At 37.9% G+C, this 13,684-nt stretch overlaps 1 protein-coding gene across 5 annotated transcripts in view; it reads right to left on the reverse strand.

Annotated features, from left to right (window-relative positions):
• The window catches only part of gria3b (glutamate receptor, ionotropic, AMPA 3b), a 108,062-nt gene that overhangs the window by 68,657 nt on the left and 25,721 nt on the right, over window positions 1–13,684 (reverse strand). For all 5 annotated transcript variants that reach the window (XR_015712873.1, XM_087799795.1, XM_087799794.1 and 2 more), the window contains exon 3: window positions 9,940–10,179. Coding sequence is in view for 4 of the 5 variants with exons in the window: in XM_087799795.1 (XP_087655921.1) it covers window positions 9,940–10,179 (240 nt within the window). In the remaining variant the exon portion in view is untranslated. The remainder of the gene's footprint in view (window positions 1–9,939; window positions 10,180–13,684) is intronic.

A 13,684-nucleotide genomic window follows, 5' to 3' on the forward strand; every position in this document is an offset into this window, starting at 1 on the left:
TTCTTGTTTAATTTACTTCGCTCGACGCTAAAAACCGGTGGAGAAATCACATCCCCATCAACCTGGGAATGTCTTAAGTAAGTAAGTAAGTAAGTAAGTAATATTTATTTATATAGCGCTTTTCGAGACCAGGAAAGTAGCAATACTCTCAGATGTTAACAGGACTCGTGACATTGTTTCCAGCCCAGTATATGAATCACCAGCAGAAGATAGCGTTCACATCGAGACAGGATGTTTTAAGCAAAAGGCCGAGACATTTTATTTTAATGACAGAAGAGAAGCTCGCAGCAGTAATTTCATGCCTGCTGAAGCCAATATCGGGTAGGTGGCTAAAAGGCTTTATTCTATCCTCAGTTTAAAAAAAATAATAATACTGTGACAGAGTGTCTGGGTTTATTGTGCGTCTATTGTGACAGATGACGGTTCTCGCATCTCTGTTTCTTTTTTAAAGGTGCTTGATTTTTACTTCTTTGTCAGGTTAGAGAATAAAAACTGCGGCGTGAATGTGTCACTCTGATAACACTCCAAGTGTGGTAATAATATAGAAGAATATCTGTTATACGCTGTTTTTATCTGACGCTAAATTGCTCATATACACAATTTTCTCTTGTGCGTTTTACAGCTCCGATGTGCCCTTTCTTGTCAGTGTGACCGAGCTGATTTATTTCACTGATGCATGCATAATTTAGCTGTTATGAAGCCCGCGTGAAGGAGACAACCCCACCGACGCTCAAGTGTGTCCATGTTTATGTGTGTGTGTTTTTCAGCCAGGGCGTAGTCATTATAGTGGGAGTAATGGAACCACAAAACCAAAGATACAAGCTGTGGTCTTTGATATGCGGATGGTACGCAGGGACTTGAGATTCACGCGAATAAATGTATTATAATATTTCACTGAAGTCTGTATTTGGAGGTGAGCCACAGAAATAAAATACTACTTTATAGTGATTTTTTAAAGCTGTTTAATGACTAAAACACTCTTGAATCTCCACCAATAATAGTTTAACCTATGTCAAATTACAAAGTGGGAACACATTCTTATTCTTTTTTTTTTTTGGCATTTCCCATCAACAACTCATCACTGACACCAATTCAGAATCCCCAGATAGAAACTTAAGTTCTTTCTTTACCTAAAACTGCTTCTCAAATGAAGGGTTTGTGATGGACGGCTCTCTTTCCAGCAGACCATGGCCACCCATGAGCGATAATTCATTTTAGCTCCTTCTTTTTGTCCCTGGGACCCCTTTTTTTTTTTTTTCTTTCAGGCCCTATATCACAAGTGTCAAACCCAAGGCAGGTGGCCAAATCCAGCCTGTCAAGTCATTTTGTGTGGTCAGCAAGAGCCAGTTCACCAGCAATGACGGAAAAAGCCCAAACTTTTTTGATTTATTTATGTTAGTTATTGATATACATTAACTCAACCGCACTGCAGGAAGGAGAGATTCTACTGCTCCTTTTTTCAAACTGCTGTCAGTTTATTTTGAAACACAAAAACACACTTTTTGTTTTAAGTGTACTCATGTTTGACTATGGTTTATTTATCCAATTTTTTAAATCTTTATTATTATTTAATTATAATAATATAATAATTTATTTGTTTATTAGGGTATCATTGCGTTTATTATCATATTATTTTATTATTGTTTTTGTTATTATTTTTTGACATATGTACTGTATGTCTTAATATTATTTATTTGTATGCATTTTTTGAGAGCTGCTGTGTAAACGTATATCATTGTGAAGTGGTTCAAAAATCGACTAAAGAAATTTCGCTCCATAGAAAAGGAAAGGCGATGTCTGTTGCAAAAGATCACGATAACAGAATACATTGACTGTATGTATTTTGAAAAAAGACCAAACAAAAGTTAGAAAAAAGAAGAAAAGGAAAACTTAATTCTGTTGCTCAACATTTTGGCCCCTTATATATGTTAGTATTAGGGTTTTTGACCACAATTTGTGATGGAAAAAAATGTTATTGAGGTAACTTATGCAAGGTAATTCTGAAAGAAAACAAGTTTTATCATAAAATACAAAAATAAAAGATATATTTCTACATTAAAAGACAGTTTTAGTTTTCACATATAGTAGTTTAAGTTGTCATCAGCATATATAAACATTTGTAATATGCCATATTTTCGACTCTTTTTTGGCATCATAATGCATTAAAAAGACAGTTTGTTCATCTTACAAATAAACCATTAGCCTTTAGTTCAACTCTATGAAGGTCCCTGAGTCGTTCCATCCCGTCGTTTTTTTGATAAGTCAGTTGTTTACAACCGTTCGATGGACGCCAAAACACTACAATCAAATTAAGGCCGGACTTTGATTTGGTGAGCCATCAAAGGCGCGCAGGAGGGCCGTGGGAGGCATTTTTTGTTTGACTTTTCGCAGCGAACAAAGGGAACTGTCTCTGGATGGCCAATTAGAGGGATTGCAGAGGGAGTTAGGTTTTGCGTTTGTTGCAGGGTATCTGGCTGATTGCTCTCGGGCCTCTTCATATCTGACTCTCGATCTCACTTGGCAGGAACTGGAAGAGACGAGGCTAACTGTGTGCGGTCAGCCAATCCCCTTTTTCACAAGGCTTTTTTCGGCCCTGCTGGCTCATCACTCCGTCTCCTGTGCCAGACTGGAATTATCTTGTCTGTCTGCTTTGCAGATAATCGCCGGTGTCCATGGTTAGTTATAGGGGTTTATTACAAATCCAATTGGTCGCCTATCAGAGGGTGGATCAATGGTTTTCTTTTAATATTCAAATAAGCTTTGATTAAGAAAATGAACTCGGGTTGTAAATGGACCGTCTCATAATGAAACACTTAAAAAGTGATTGTCACTTTTGAAGCCCCTAATCGCTTCATTTGACCTACAAAGGTCAACGTGGCTGCCTGGAATACTCCTGCCCTTGAGTGAAATTCCATACCTCGTTTTTTTTCTTTTCTAAGAGCAGATGGTGTGATGACATCCCAGATGCTCAAAAAGGATTATGGTATATATTAAAAAAAACATTTCTTCATTTTTATGTCATTTTCACTTGTATAGTAGAATTTATACCGAACAATTCTTATCATTCTAGGTTTAGTGGAAGACATTTGGGTGATGTTTTAGGCAGTCAAACCAAAATGCTAAAATAAGGCGACTAGCCAAGAAACAGAGGCTAAAATGTGTAGCTTTTCCCGGGTAAAAACTATACATCTTAAATGCTCGCTTAAAATTGACAAAATCTCTGTTTAAATTTCAATAAATTCAGATAATATCACGCTGACACTCTTGTGACCTCATGACCTTATCGAGTTCACCCTTCATTGAGAGGTCAGTAGTGTCTACGTGAACATTTTCAAGCAATTCCAAAAAAGACACAACAAATATTTATATTTTATCTTTTCTATCTTATGAGGTATTGCAACAACAGGAAGACATTTAAAATGTAGGGCTAAAATATGTAGCTTTAAACTCAATGACATCTTTATTATACAGGCGGATATACCGAAAGCTGCCTGGGTAGAAAAGAACATTTTAAACGACCCATTAGAATTGACAAAAGGAACTGAAATTCCTGACCTAGTATATAAATATATTCATGAAACCAGGATCATTTTAATGGGAGTCCTTCCTTTTTCTTCTTGACCTGATGAAATTGCCCTCACTTCTTTGATATGTTAGTAGTCAACATGCTAATATTGTAGCAATTTTAAGGTCAGATACAAACTATTACTATGGGTAGGTTTTTTTTTCCAAAAACTATGGTATCAAAATAATATACTTTCTAAAAATTAGATAATATTATTATAAACTTGTTGTGAACTTAACTAAATGTGTACTTAATGTCGATTTTAAGTATTAATCTCAACTATTGTTAACTGTTAAATCATAATTTTATATTTTGGAACGTTGATCATTTGTTGCTTTAGAATCAGGAAAGATATAATATGAGTATTGTAAAAATGATGTAGGATTGTTTTTGGTTTTGTTTTGGATGAAATATAAAATAGAATAATGAATTAAATAACATTGAATATAATATAGAAAACTAACTTAAATAAGTGAAATTAAAGTTACTATTTTTCCAGTTAAATTGAACACAAACAAAACTTTTTGTCACATAAGAAAAGGAAAGATTCAACGCCATCATCCTATTAAAGCTTCATATTCACTGGATGTGTCTCAGTGCTGCGTTTTGCACCATTGCAGTTCTCTGCAGTGGATACATAATGTTTCTGTCAACGGGGAGGGAAGAAGATAACAACAAAATAAAGCGTTACATTTTCAAAAATAAATTAGCTGTAAAACCTTTATATTGTTTTGGAATCTCAGAAAATAAAAAAAAATATGAACAGGAATTGGTGATCAAAACAAACAGTCAAACATTTTCTTATATATTTATGTTAATATTATGTCTTTGTACTGACCCTGAATATCTCTGAAAGTATGAACTAGAATTTTAAAATTGATCCTGAAAGAAACTGGCAGCCAGTGAAGAGATTTAAGGATCGGAGAAATGTGAGTTCTTCTACTAGAGCGGGTCTGAATTTTCGCTTCAGAGTTCTGTATCAACTGCAGGCGAGACAGCTCCTTCTGGTCTTGAAAAGCACTCTATAAATACAAATTTCTTACTTATTTACACGCAGCTACTATCTACTGCATAAAGGTACACCAATTCTTCCTGCAAATGTGGCATTGGCAGGTTCCCATAACCCCACTCACGAGTTCAGCCACAGCAGCAGAAGGGAGCAACAGCAGATATAAGCAAAAAAGGCGAACACATAAGGAAGTGGTATGGAGCGTCGGACAGAAAGCGAGAAAGAGAATGTGACTCATAAATCAAGCCGGGGTGAGATTGCTGAATCAGGGTTGATTGTGCCTGGGAGAGACAATAAAGCCTGTAATCATCTGTCTCTGCTGCACAGGCCTGGCAATTATCTGCCCATACCTGACCGCCAGAACAGTTGAGGACCAGATCCATCCACCTTTATAGCTTCAGTTTTTAAAAAGGGAATCTGTCTCCTGATGAAAACTGAAAACGCAGAGTGTCGGGCCGCCCCTGTGGGAGCTCGGATCGGGATAACAGAGGATTAAAAGATAGCGACGGTTTGTTGTGTTTGTTTTAAAGGAGAGAGGTTAGGTCTTTGTCCGCCCTCCTTCCTGAACAACACACATTCAAACACGGATAAATGAAAAGTATTCCTCTATTAAGCTGCAAGGCAAATCCATGCGCTTCCATTGAAGCCCGTTAATCACAACGGCTGCTTTGAAAAAGCCGTGTGATATTGGCATCACAGGTAAAAAAAAAAAAAAAACTCCATTTCCCCTCGGTCCATCTGATTCAGAGTCACCGTCGCTGACCGCATTGAAGCCTGAAAGCATTTTTTGCGAGGCCCAATAACAGAGCCAAATGAATATTGTGGCTGTAATTAATCTTTTCTATTGATTTAATAAAAGCCCTTGATAGCACCCAGCGAGGGAATGTAGTATTTTTTTTAATATGGTATTATTTCATCGAGCGCTCCGTTTGCCTTTCCCATTAGGAGAGCTTTAGGAAAATAATTGAAAGTTGTTTCCTGTTTTCTGGAGATGATCAATGCTTTTATGGAAAACACTTTAAAATAATGTGGCGAGAAGTAATCTCTGCCTCACAGCGTTTTTACTTTTGAGTTCAATAAAATCCAGCGTTGACAAACACGGTTAAAGATATGCTGACATTGATTATACAACAAATGGCTATTCGAGGAATACATTTGGTTTATTGAACGTGTTTTTATTCGGGGGATAATAAAAGCTTATTGGAGGCTTGGAAACTTTTCCCAAGGAAACAGTTGAAAGTTTTTCTTTCCTGTTGTTGTATTTCATCACCTCCGCGAAGGTGTTGCAGAACAGGAGTCACTTTAAAATTCAAAAATAATAAAAGAGTGTGTTGTTACTGGGACTTACATTTTATATTATGAGCATCCTATTTTTAAAAATAGCAGCTGTCTCCAAGCTTTTTTTTTTTTTGTTGCTTTCAGTTGAAAGCTTGAATTCCACTGAATATGCTGGAGAAAATGCTCACTCCTGTGAAAAAAACGACCGAACGAAAGAACAATGAGAAGGGACTTTTGGGAAATTGTTCACAAGGATATTGCTGCGTATAGCATTTTTGCAAAATGTATTTTTCCACCCATGGGTCAGATGAAAAGTGTGAACAAATGATTTGCCCAAAGGAGGATTCAGAGTGAAAAAAAGTACATTTCTCAGTTCCTCTGTACATTTTTACCTATGACTTGGTCAGTACAGTAAAAGTAAAAAAGTTCATACGTCTAATTTGTGTTTCCGACGGAGAATACATTGGAGTAGTCTTTTAGTCATTTGTCACATTTTCTTGTCTGAATTGCCAACATTTATTTTCAGTCTTCAGTGATCAGGACATAAATATGATGGGATATATTTAAAATAAGCTCTACATAGTATTTGAGTTTTTTTCTAAATCAACAATAAAATTGACCTATTCGCAACTGTTTGGATACTATAATTTTATTATTATGAATTCAGTGTACACCTTCCCTTTCACAGCCATAGCCGCAGATTATTTTATCTAGAGTTTAGCATTGAAGGGATAATTTGAAAGCCATGAATGCTGTTAGGAGTGGGTGTTGAACTTCTATCCAAACACTTAAGTAGTACCGAGTATCAAAACATGCTTCTTCTTTTGATGCCAAGTTTTGGTTCCCAGAGTTTAAACGTTTGATCAAGACTCGATAATGCAGCTAGTAAATGGTTATAACCTTAACGTAATGCAGGAAAACAAACATGTGGTAACCATGTATTTATTTATTTATTTGAATTTTCTCTTTGCTTTTCTGTCTGGAGTAGAAAATTACCAAATATGAACTTTTAAATTCAATATCATTTTATTTTTGAAAGAATTTATTTTATATAATTGGTATCAAAAAATAAATATATTCAGCAACTGGAATCATGGTGAAATATGCTGTATCAGTTCCGGTAAAAAGGGATCCAGGGATCACGTATTGTAAACTTGGTTTAGGTTATGTTAATAGACTGACAATTTATCTGATATTTACTTTTATGACAGATACTGGTATTGAAAACAACTTTCCCCGTGTAGTCAGATTAAGTTCCAGACATGAAAGAAAATTGTACCTGTTGGCCGAAAGGACCTTAAAAGACAATTTCCCACATCAATCCTGCTTTTGCCAGCAGTCAGTGCTCTTATTGCCAGGGGAGCTGCACTACCTGATAAGCAGAGGTAGCAGCTCTCTGACACATCTGTCTGCTTGATGAGCCAAGTGTCAAAGCCCCCCAAAGTGCTGGATGGAGTGCATCAATAAACGGCTTTAATCCCCTCCTGGGGCCAATGTCCTCCCACTAATAAGGGATCGTCTTACACCACTGGCAGCGAGGATAGAGGTAAAAGTGCTTTGGCATGGACTCCTAAAGGGAGATGTTCCGTTCGCAGGGAATTGCCTGTACACAGGTAACGGTCTGTAAATCACACACGCCTCCTGTCGCTTTAATTGCGGCGTTGAATTGGGGGGTTTTGTTCTTTCCTTTTTTTTTTTTTTTCAGATTTCCTTCCACCCTTGTCTGGGTTGAAGCGAAACGTCAATTTGTCCGAGCACTTGTTTTTTCCTTTCCCGTCTTGTTCTCACTCAAAAACAATTGTCGTCGTTCACGGGCGAAAGAAGAAAAATGGAGGGACGGGGACTCGTGGTTGGACCGTGTTGGTTATGTTGAAGGATGTGTGGGGTTGCTGGCGTCCGCAGGGGAAGATCCAACGAGTGCTGGAGTCGGAGTGACCCTAATTAACCACATATTATCTGCAGGCAGAGTGGTGGATTACAGCCTTCAGCTCTGGACCCTGCAGACTTGGAAAATCCAAAGACAGAGGACTATTGTCACTAAACCACTTTAAACAGCCTCAACGCGAGTGAGAAGTGGTGTTTGAGCAGGAACAAAATTAAATGAATAAAAACATTAAATACAAAGAGAAAAGAATGCCCCAAATTAAAGTAGATGTTAGAAAATTCTTCAAAGGTTTGACTACTTTCAATGTGATGAGCTGACGTTTGTTGTAAAACAAACATTCTATTTTTTGAACCTAATCAGCATTGATTTGCTTTTGAACAATACAAGTATGAATAAAACCTGTCAAACACATTTTCCTAACAAAAAATATCGTGAAATATACATGATTCATCTTTAAAGGGCAACTAAAGTCAAAACCCAATTCTCCTCAAATATTGAAGTCCAAGATGCAGTAAGTCCCTTATCATGACCATGTTTTGAACTTATAAAGATCTACCCCTCCCGGAATCTCGGCAAACGAGAGGTTACCAGAGTGGAGTCCATTAAGATGTAATAATGGCTTCACTCCTCCTTGTGCTGTAAAAGTGTGTTTCCCCTCTGAGGATGAATAAACGTATTCTATTCGATTCTATTCTATTCTATTCTATTCTATTCTATTCTCTATCCAGCTATAATCCCGCCCCACTTTGTTTATACCCCTTGGATGTGGAGACTTCCAGGATTGATGACACGCAGTGACAAACCTCGATGTTTGACCAATCACTGCGGAGTGGGTGTGGTTATGATAAACAAGATTTTGTCTCCAGAAAAATAAAGTGTTTTCAGTGGGCGGGGCTTCAACACCTTTTCTAATAAAAATATTTAAGAGACACTTAAATCAAAACATTAATTTATCTTTAAAGGATCAAATTCTCCCCCAAAAATGGATACCTGTTCATGGTCAATGGCATTTATAATTTATTAATAATTCAAGGGGTGTGAAACTAAACACACAAGGGGCCATTATCTTTTAACAATCATGTTTGTTGGCCAAACAAATGTAAATCTACCAAACTGTATGAATCTCATTATTGTCTTTCATTCCTGGAGACTCGATTAATGTTAATTATTAAAAGCATATGTCGTATTTTAACAAACAATCCCTAATATATTGAAATATATTTAGTCCCTTTTTGGTCTCTCTATGATTGTTGAAATATAACATCTCTGTTCTTTATCGTATTTTAAACAGTGGCATCTTTATAGGTCAAAATATCAACATGAACATTAATATATGTTCGGATTCTGAGTCAACCATCCAACCAGGGCTACATAAATCACTTGAATTTGACCCCCGGGCCATGAGCTTTAAACATGTGTATTATAAGTCGGACTTATTCGAAGCTAATCGTGAGTTCAGGGTTTGGGATGAGCTGTGCAGAGAAATGCTCATGCGTGGCTCTCACAGTTTCTATCTGCGTGAGAAAAAAAAAAGGAAAAAGAGATTGTCATTTGCTGACAGATCCCTCCAGCCTGCCCAGGTGATGTTTGAGCACATTTCAGCGGCGGGAGATTCTATTGCTGTGTGATATAATGAGCTCATTTTCTGTTGAAAATAAATAAATAATTAAATAGCCCTCCACCATCCTGACAGGTTGTCAAACACACAGCCCACTGTCTTATTAAACCCACCGATCTATTGTCAATGAGCCAATGGCGACGAGAGAGAGAGAAAAAAAAACAACAACTCATTGCTGTAACACAATACGCTGCCCTCTGAATGCAGCAAGAACTCAGGCGGAAAAAGAAGAAGGGAAAAAAAAAAACACTTTACTGGCAGCTGTACGATTCCTAATTTCCAAAGAAAGATGAGTCAATTTCGAACGACGTGATTAAACAGAAGATTAACTGACAAAAAACCCACCGACTGGAGAACGGATAAGGTTATAGCTCACAGGAAGATCTCCTCCTTCAAGAGTTACAAGAGATATTCCTGTTAAACATAACAGCTACTGTGGGAAGAGTGCTGTGTAAACAGAGCGAGCATTTACAGGGTATTAAAGGAACAATGTCAGGGAATAAAGACTCGCTAAAAGTGCGGCGGCTTCGTTCAACGTTCTTCTTCGTGTGTGTTAGTCAAGGACCGACCACGCTGTCGCCTACCTCGATCCGTGTCGTAGAGGTAGACAAACTTTTGCCACTTGTAGTGGGTCAGCAGGCTGAGCACAGCCCCCCTCAGGGCCGGACGCATCTGGATGACGAACTGCACCTCATTATCGGTGGGGTAACTGGGCGTCACGAAGGAGGTGTGCAGGGCACCGCAGAAGGAGGTCAGAGTGTTCATGGACTTCTTGTCGTAGAATCCGAAGATGGCGTAAACTCCACGGGAGAACTGGGAGCAAACTGCAGGAAAGACAAAAAAAAAAAAAAGAAGGTAAAACATGAGTCAGCTGTAAAAGTGCTTTGGCAAAACAAGCGCATCATCACTTTTGGAGGTTAAAGATCGATGGTTCGACCTAACAGTGATATCCAATTAGAGCTCGTTGTGACTCCAGGTGACCCTCAATATTGCTGATATGGTAACGACTGTATATTTTAAATGTAAATACATTTAATAATAATATAATAAAATAAATAATTTTGTATTGATATTTTTTTTAATTAAACAAGTGTAAGAGATAAATGTGCCATCCATCCATTCATCCATCCATCCATCTATGTGAAGGTGAAATGCTTTGAGTTACAATCTTTTTTTTAAGTGATAATTAAACTATATTAAATAGATTATTTGTAATAGTAAGTAAGTAAGTAGCAGTTATTTGTAAAGCCCTTTTCTAGACCAGGGTCACAAAGCGCTTGTACAATCAAAAGCAATACACAGTTGAAAATACATACGGATTTAAAAAATCTTAATACAACATAGAGACAAAGACAGGAAATACAATCTTTTAAATGACCCAAAAAACACATGTTTAAGAAGATTTTACTGCAGGGCTATTCAACTTGCAGCCCTCCAGGCTATCTAGTCAATTCACCCATAATAATGAATTCTTATCAAAAAAGCAGATTAAACTTTACTTTCAATAAGCTTTTGGACTGTCATCGTTTTTTCGACAAAAGCTGCATTTTAAGGATCTCCAGATTAGAAACTGCATCATGGCCCATTTTAAAGCTACATAAAGTTGACACGGAAAACAGAAGCTTAACTGAAAAGTGTACTCAAAAAGCAAATGCCCAAGCTATTCAAATTGTTTCTGTTGTTTTTAATGACATCAAAATAGGAGTATAATGTTAGGCAATACAGAAGTGCTAACTAATGTGTAACACTGTGTATCTATTTATAATCCGTTTGCCTAAAATTGAACAGGATATAGTCGTGAAGGGGTTGAAAGGCGGAACATCCTTCCCAAAAACAGGAGGTTTAGTTGGATAGCCTTGTTTCACATTAAACACAGTAAAGAAGGTAAATATTTATGACAAGAAAATTCCGCGATCTTGGACCACCCTCCAAGAAATATCTTTTAACGCATTCAACTGCCATGGTATGGAGAACCATTAGTTTATGATGACTTATGAGGTGTTACCACTTGTGGCTTCTACCTCCTCTATATGCTCCCTGGAAAGTTAGGGTTGCAACTCTGTAAATCGACGTGGAAAATAATTGTATTTATATTGTTTTTCATTTCTACATTTCATACAGCTTTTAGCAGCTACTCAGTTCAGTAAACTTTAATTGAATGCTCACCTATCTGCCCTCGAGAATCAGTGACAAGCTTTTGTGTTTGGAAGAAAACAGATAACTGAGACTTCCACTGAGAAAAAGGAATCGTCTATAACTAAATTTAACTGAAGATTTACCCGTCAAAAATAAATTGCAAAACATTTGACACTATAAGAAAACCAAAACAACCACTTTGGGGATTGAGCATCTGAGTAGATCTGATGACACTTCTTGAGAGGCAAAAACTGCTTCTGTTTGTCTCAGTGTTTATCGTGTACTCCAGAGGGACGACATAAATTGTCAGGCAGAACAACCGGCGTTCAGCCAGCAGCTATTCAACTAATATTCAGAGTAACAGGTGTCTTTGCTTTCACCCCCTGTCATGAATGGCTGTTCACTTATTCTGATTGACTCTCAAGTGTTACTGCTGGGTAATCAAGCATTCCTAACATCCGTAAATAGTTTAAGTCTGAGGGAAAAAAAAGCCTTGAGGAAGACGATGATGGCTCATCGTTTCCCAAGATTTTGTTCATTGTATTTGAATCTACACAGGGAACAATAGACATATTGGACTCATATCTGCCTTATGAACGCATCCTGGGAAATTGATCTTATAAAAATATTTAATGGACTTGTTGATTGTTGCATACAGTTCAATGGCCTTGATGTCCAACACAACTAGTGACTTCAAATGTACCAACATTAAATGATCTACCGTATTTTCCGCACTATAAGGCACACTTAAAATCCTTTAATTTTGTCAAAAAACGACAGTGTGCCTTATAATCCGGAGCACCTTATATATGAACATTACCTGGTGGGTGACCTGTTTACAAACACTTCCATGACTCTGCGCAGACTGAGTCGACACGCTGTGGGCAGGACTACTTCATTGCGTCATCACGAGGTGGGATTAATGACACACGTCACATCATGGCGGACGTCTATGGAGTAAGATTACTGCCACCATTTTGAGCGAGTGTGTCATGGTTGTTGTACACTCAAAATCACTCTGCTGCGCGCTCAACCAGTCATACACGTGTGTTCAACATGTTATACACGCATGCTCTAGCTGTCATACATGCCCTCAACTTTTCTGCTCACAACACCAGTCTCACGCCCTGCTGCTTGAATCCTTTTAAATTTTCATTTGAAAATCGTTACCATGGGAGTGAACGGAGTCGTCAGAACGCTTAATAAAGTTTGACTTTATCTGAATGTTTTGTTGACATTCCCTTTTGCACAGCTTTATCTAGTGGATGCATAACGCAACCCCAGTCATAGGTTTGACTGTATCTGTTATTCTATGCGCCTTATAATCCGGTGCGCCCTATTTATGAAAACAGTTCTAAAATAGGCTATTCATTAAAGGTGCGCCTTATAATCCGCTTAATGTGCTATTAATAGTGCGGAAAATACGGTGTGTCTGTTACAGATTCACACCTTGGTTGTTATAAATACATGTAAACTTGGTTGTGTGGGGAAAGAAGGTTCAGTTGTATTAGGAATGATATAAATGGAGGTACTTGGTCATAAAGGAAGCATTGCGGTTCATGGATATTTTAAAGGAGAACCTGAGGGAGGTTACTTAAGGTAGTTATTGACAACAACTGATTAAAAAAAGTTGGTTTCTTTGTCCTGCTAAAGATATGCAGTGAAATAAATCAACCATTGTAAGTAATTTCCAAACAAATGCCAGACACACACTGCTCGACCAAAACTCCCTGATAAGTGAATCAACAGATGGACAGCGGTATTGTGGGTAAGTGCTACAGGGTGAGTGTTGCAATCTCTCCGGAGTCAAAAGGAGCCAGTAGAAGCTCGAGCCTTCAACCAGGCCCGGTTTGTCCGCACTCCCTCTTAATTTGGGCCAGCTCCGTCAAAGAACTTATCCTAGGGGAGTAGGTCTGGCAACCTCTTTTCCTCTGCTCGGCTGTCCTCTGCTTATTGGCTTGAGCTTTGAGCAAGGCTGAGTTTCAATAACAGTTATGTCCTCTGATGCCTCCACCCACCCAACACATGCCAGAATCTGCCAACCTCCCCTTTTGTTCCCGTTATCTTGCCCCTGTTAGTGATATTGGCTTCACGCTTCACACTTCTCAAAGTCGACATCTTATTACAGTGGGAAAGGTTTTCATGGAAGCTTGTGATCCTCAGAGCAGTGATATCTAGAACGATCCTCATCTC

This window comes from Callionymus lyra, chromosome 9 (assembly GCF_982586985.1).
Source record: "Callionymus lyra chromosome 9, fCalLyr1.hap1.1, whole genome shotgun sequence".
Classification (NCBI taxonomy): Eukaryota; Metazoa; Chordata; class Actinopteri; order Syngnathiformes; family Callionymidae; genus Callionymus; species Callionymus lyra.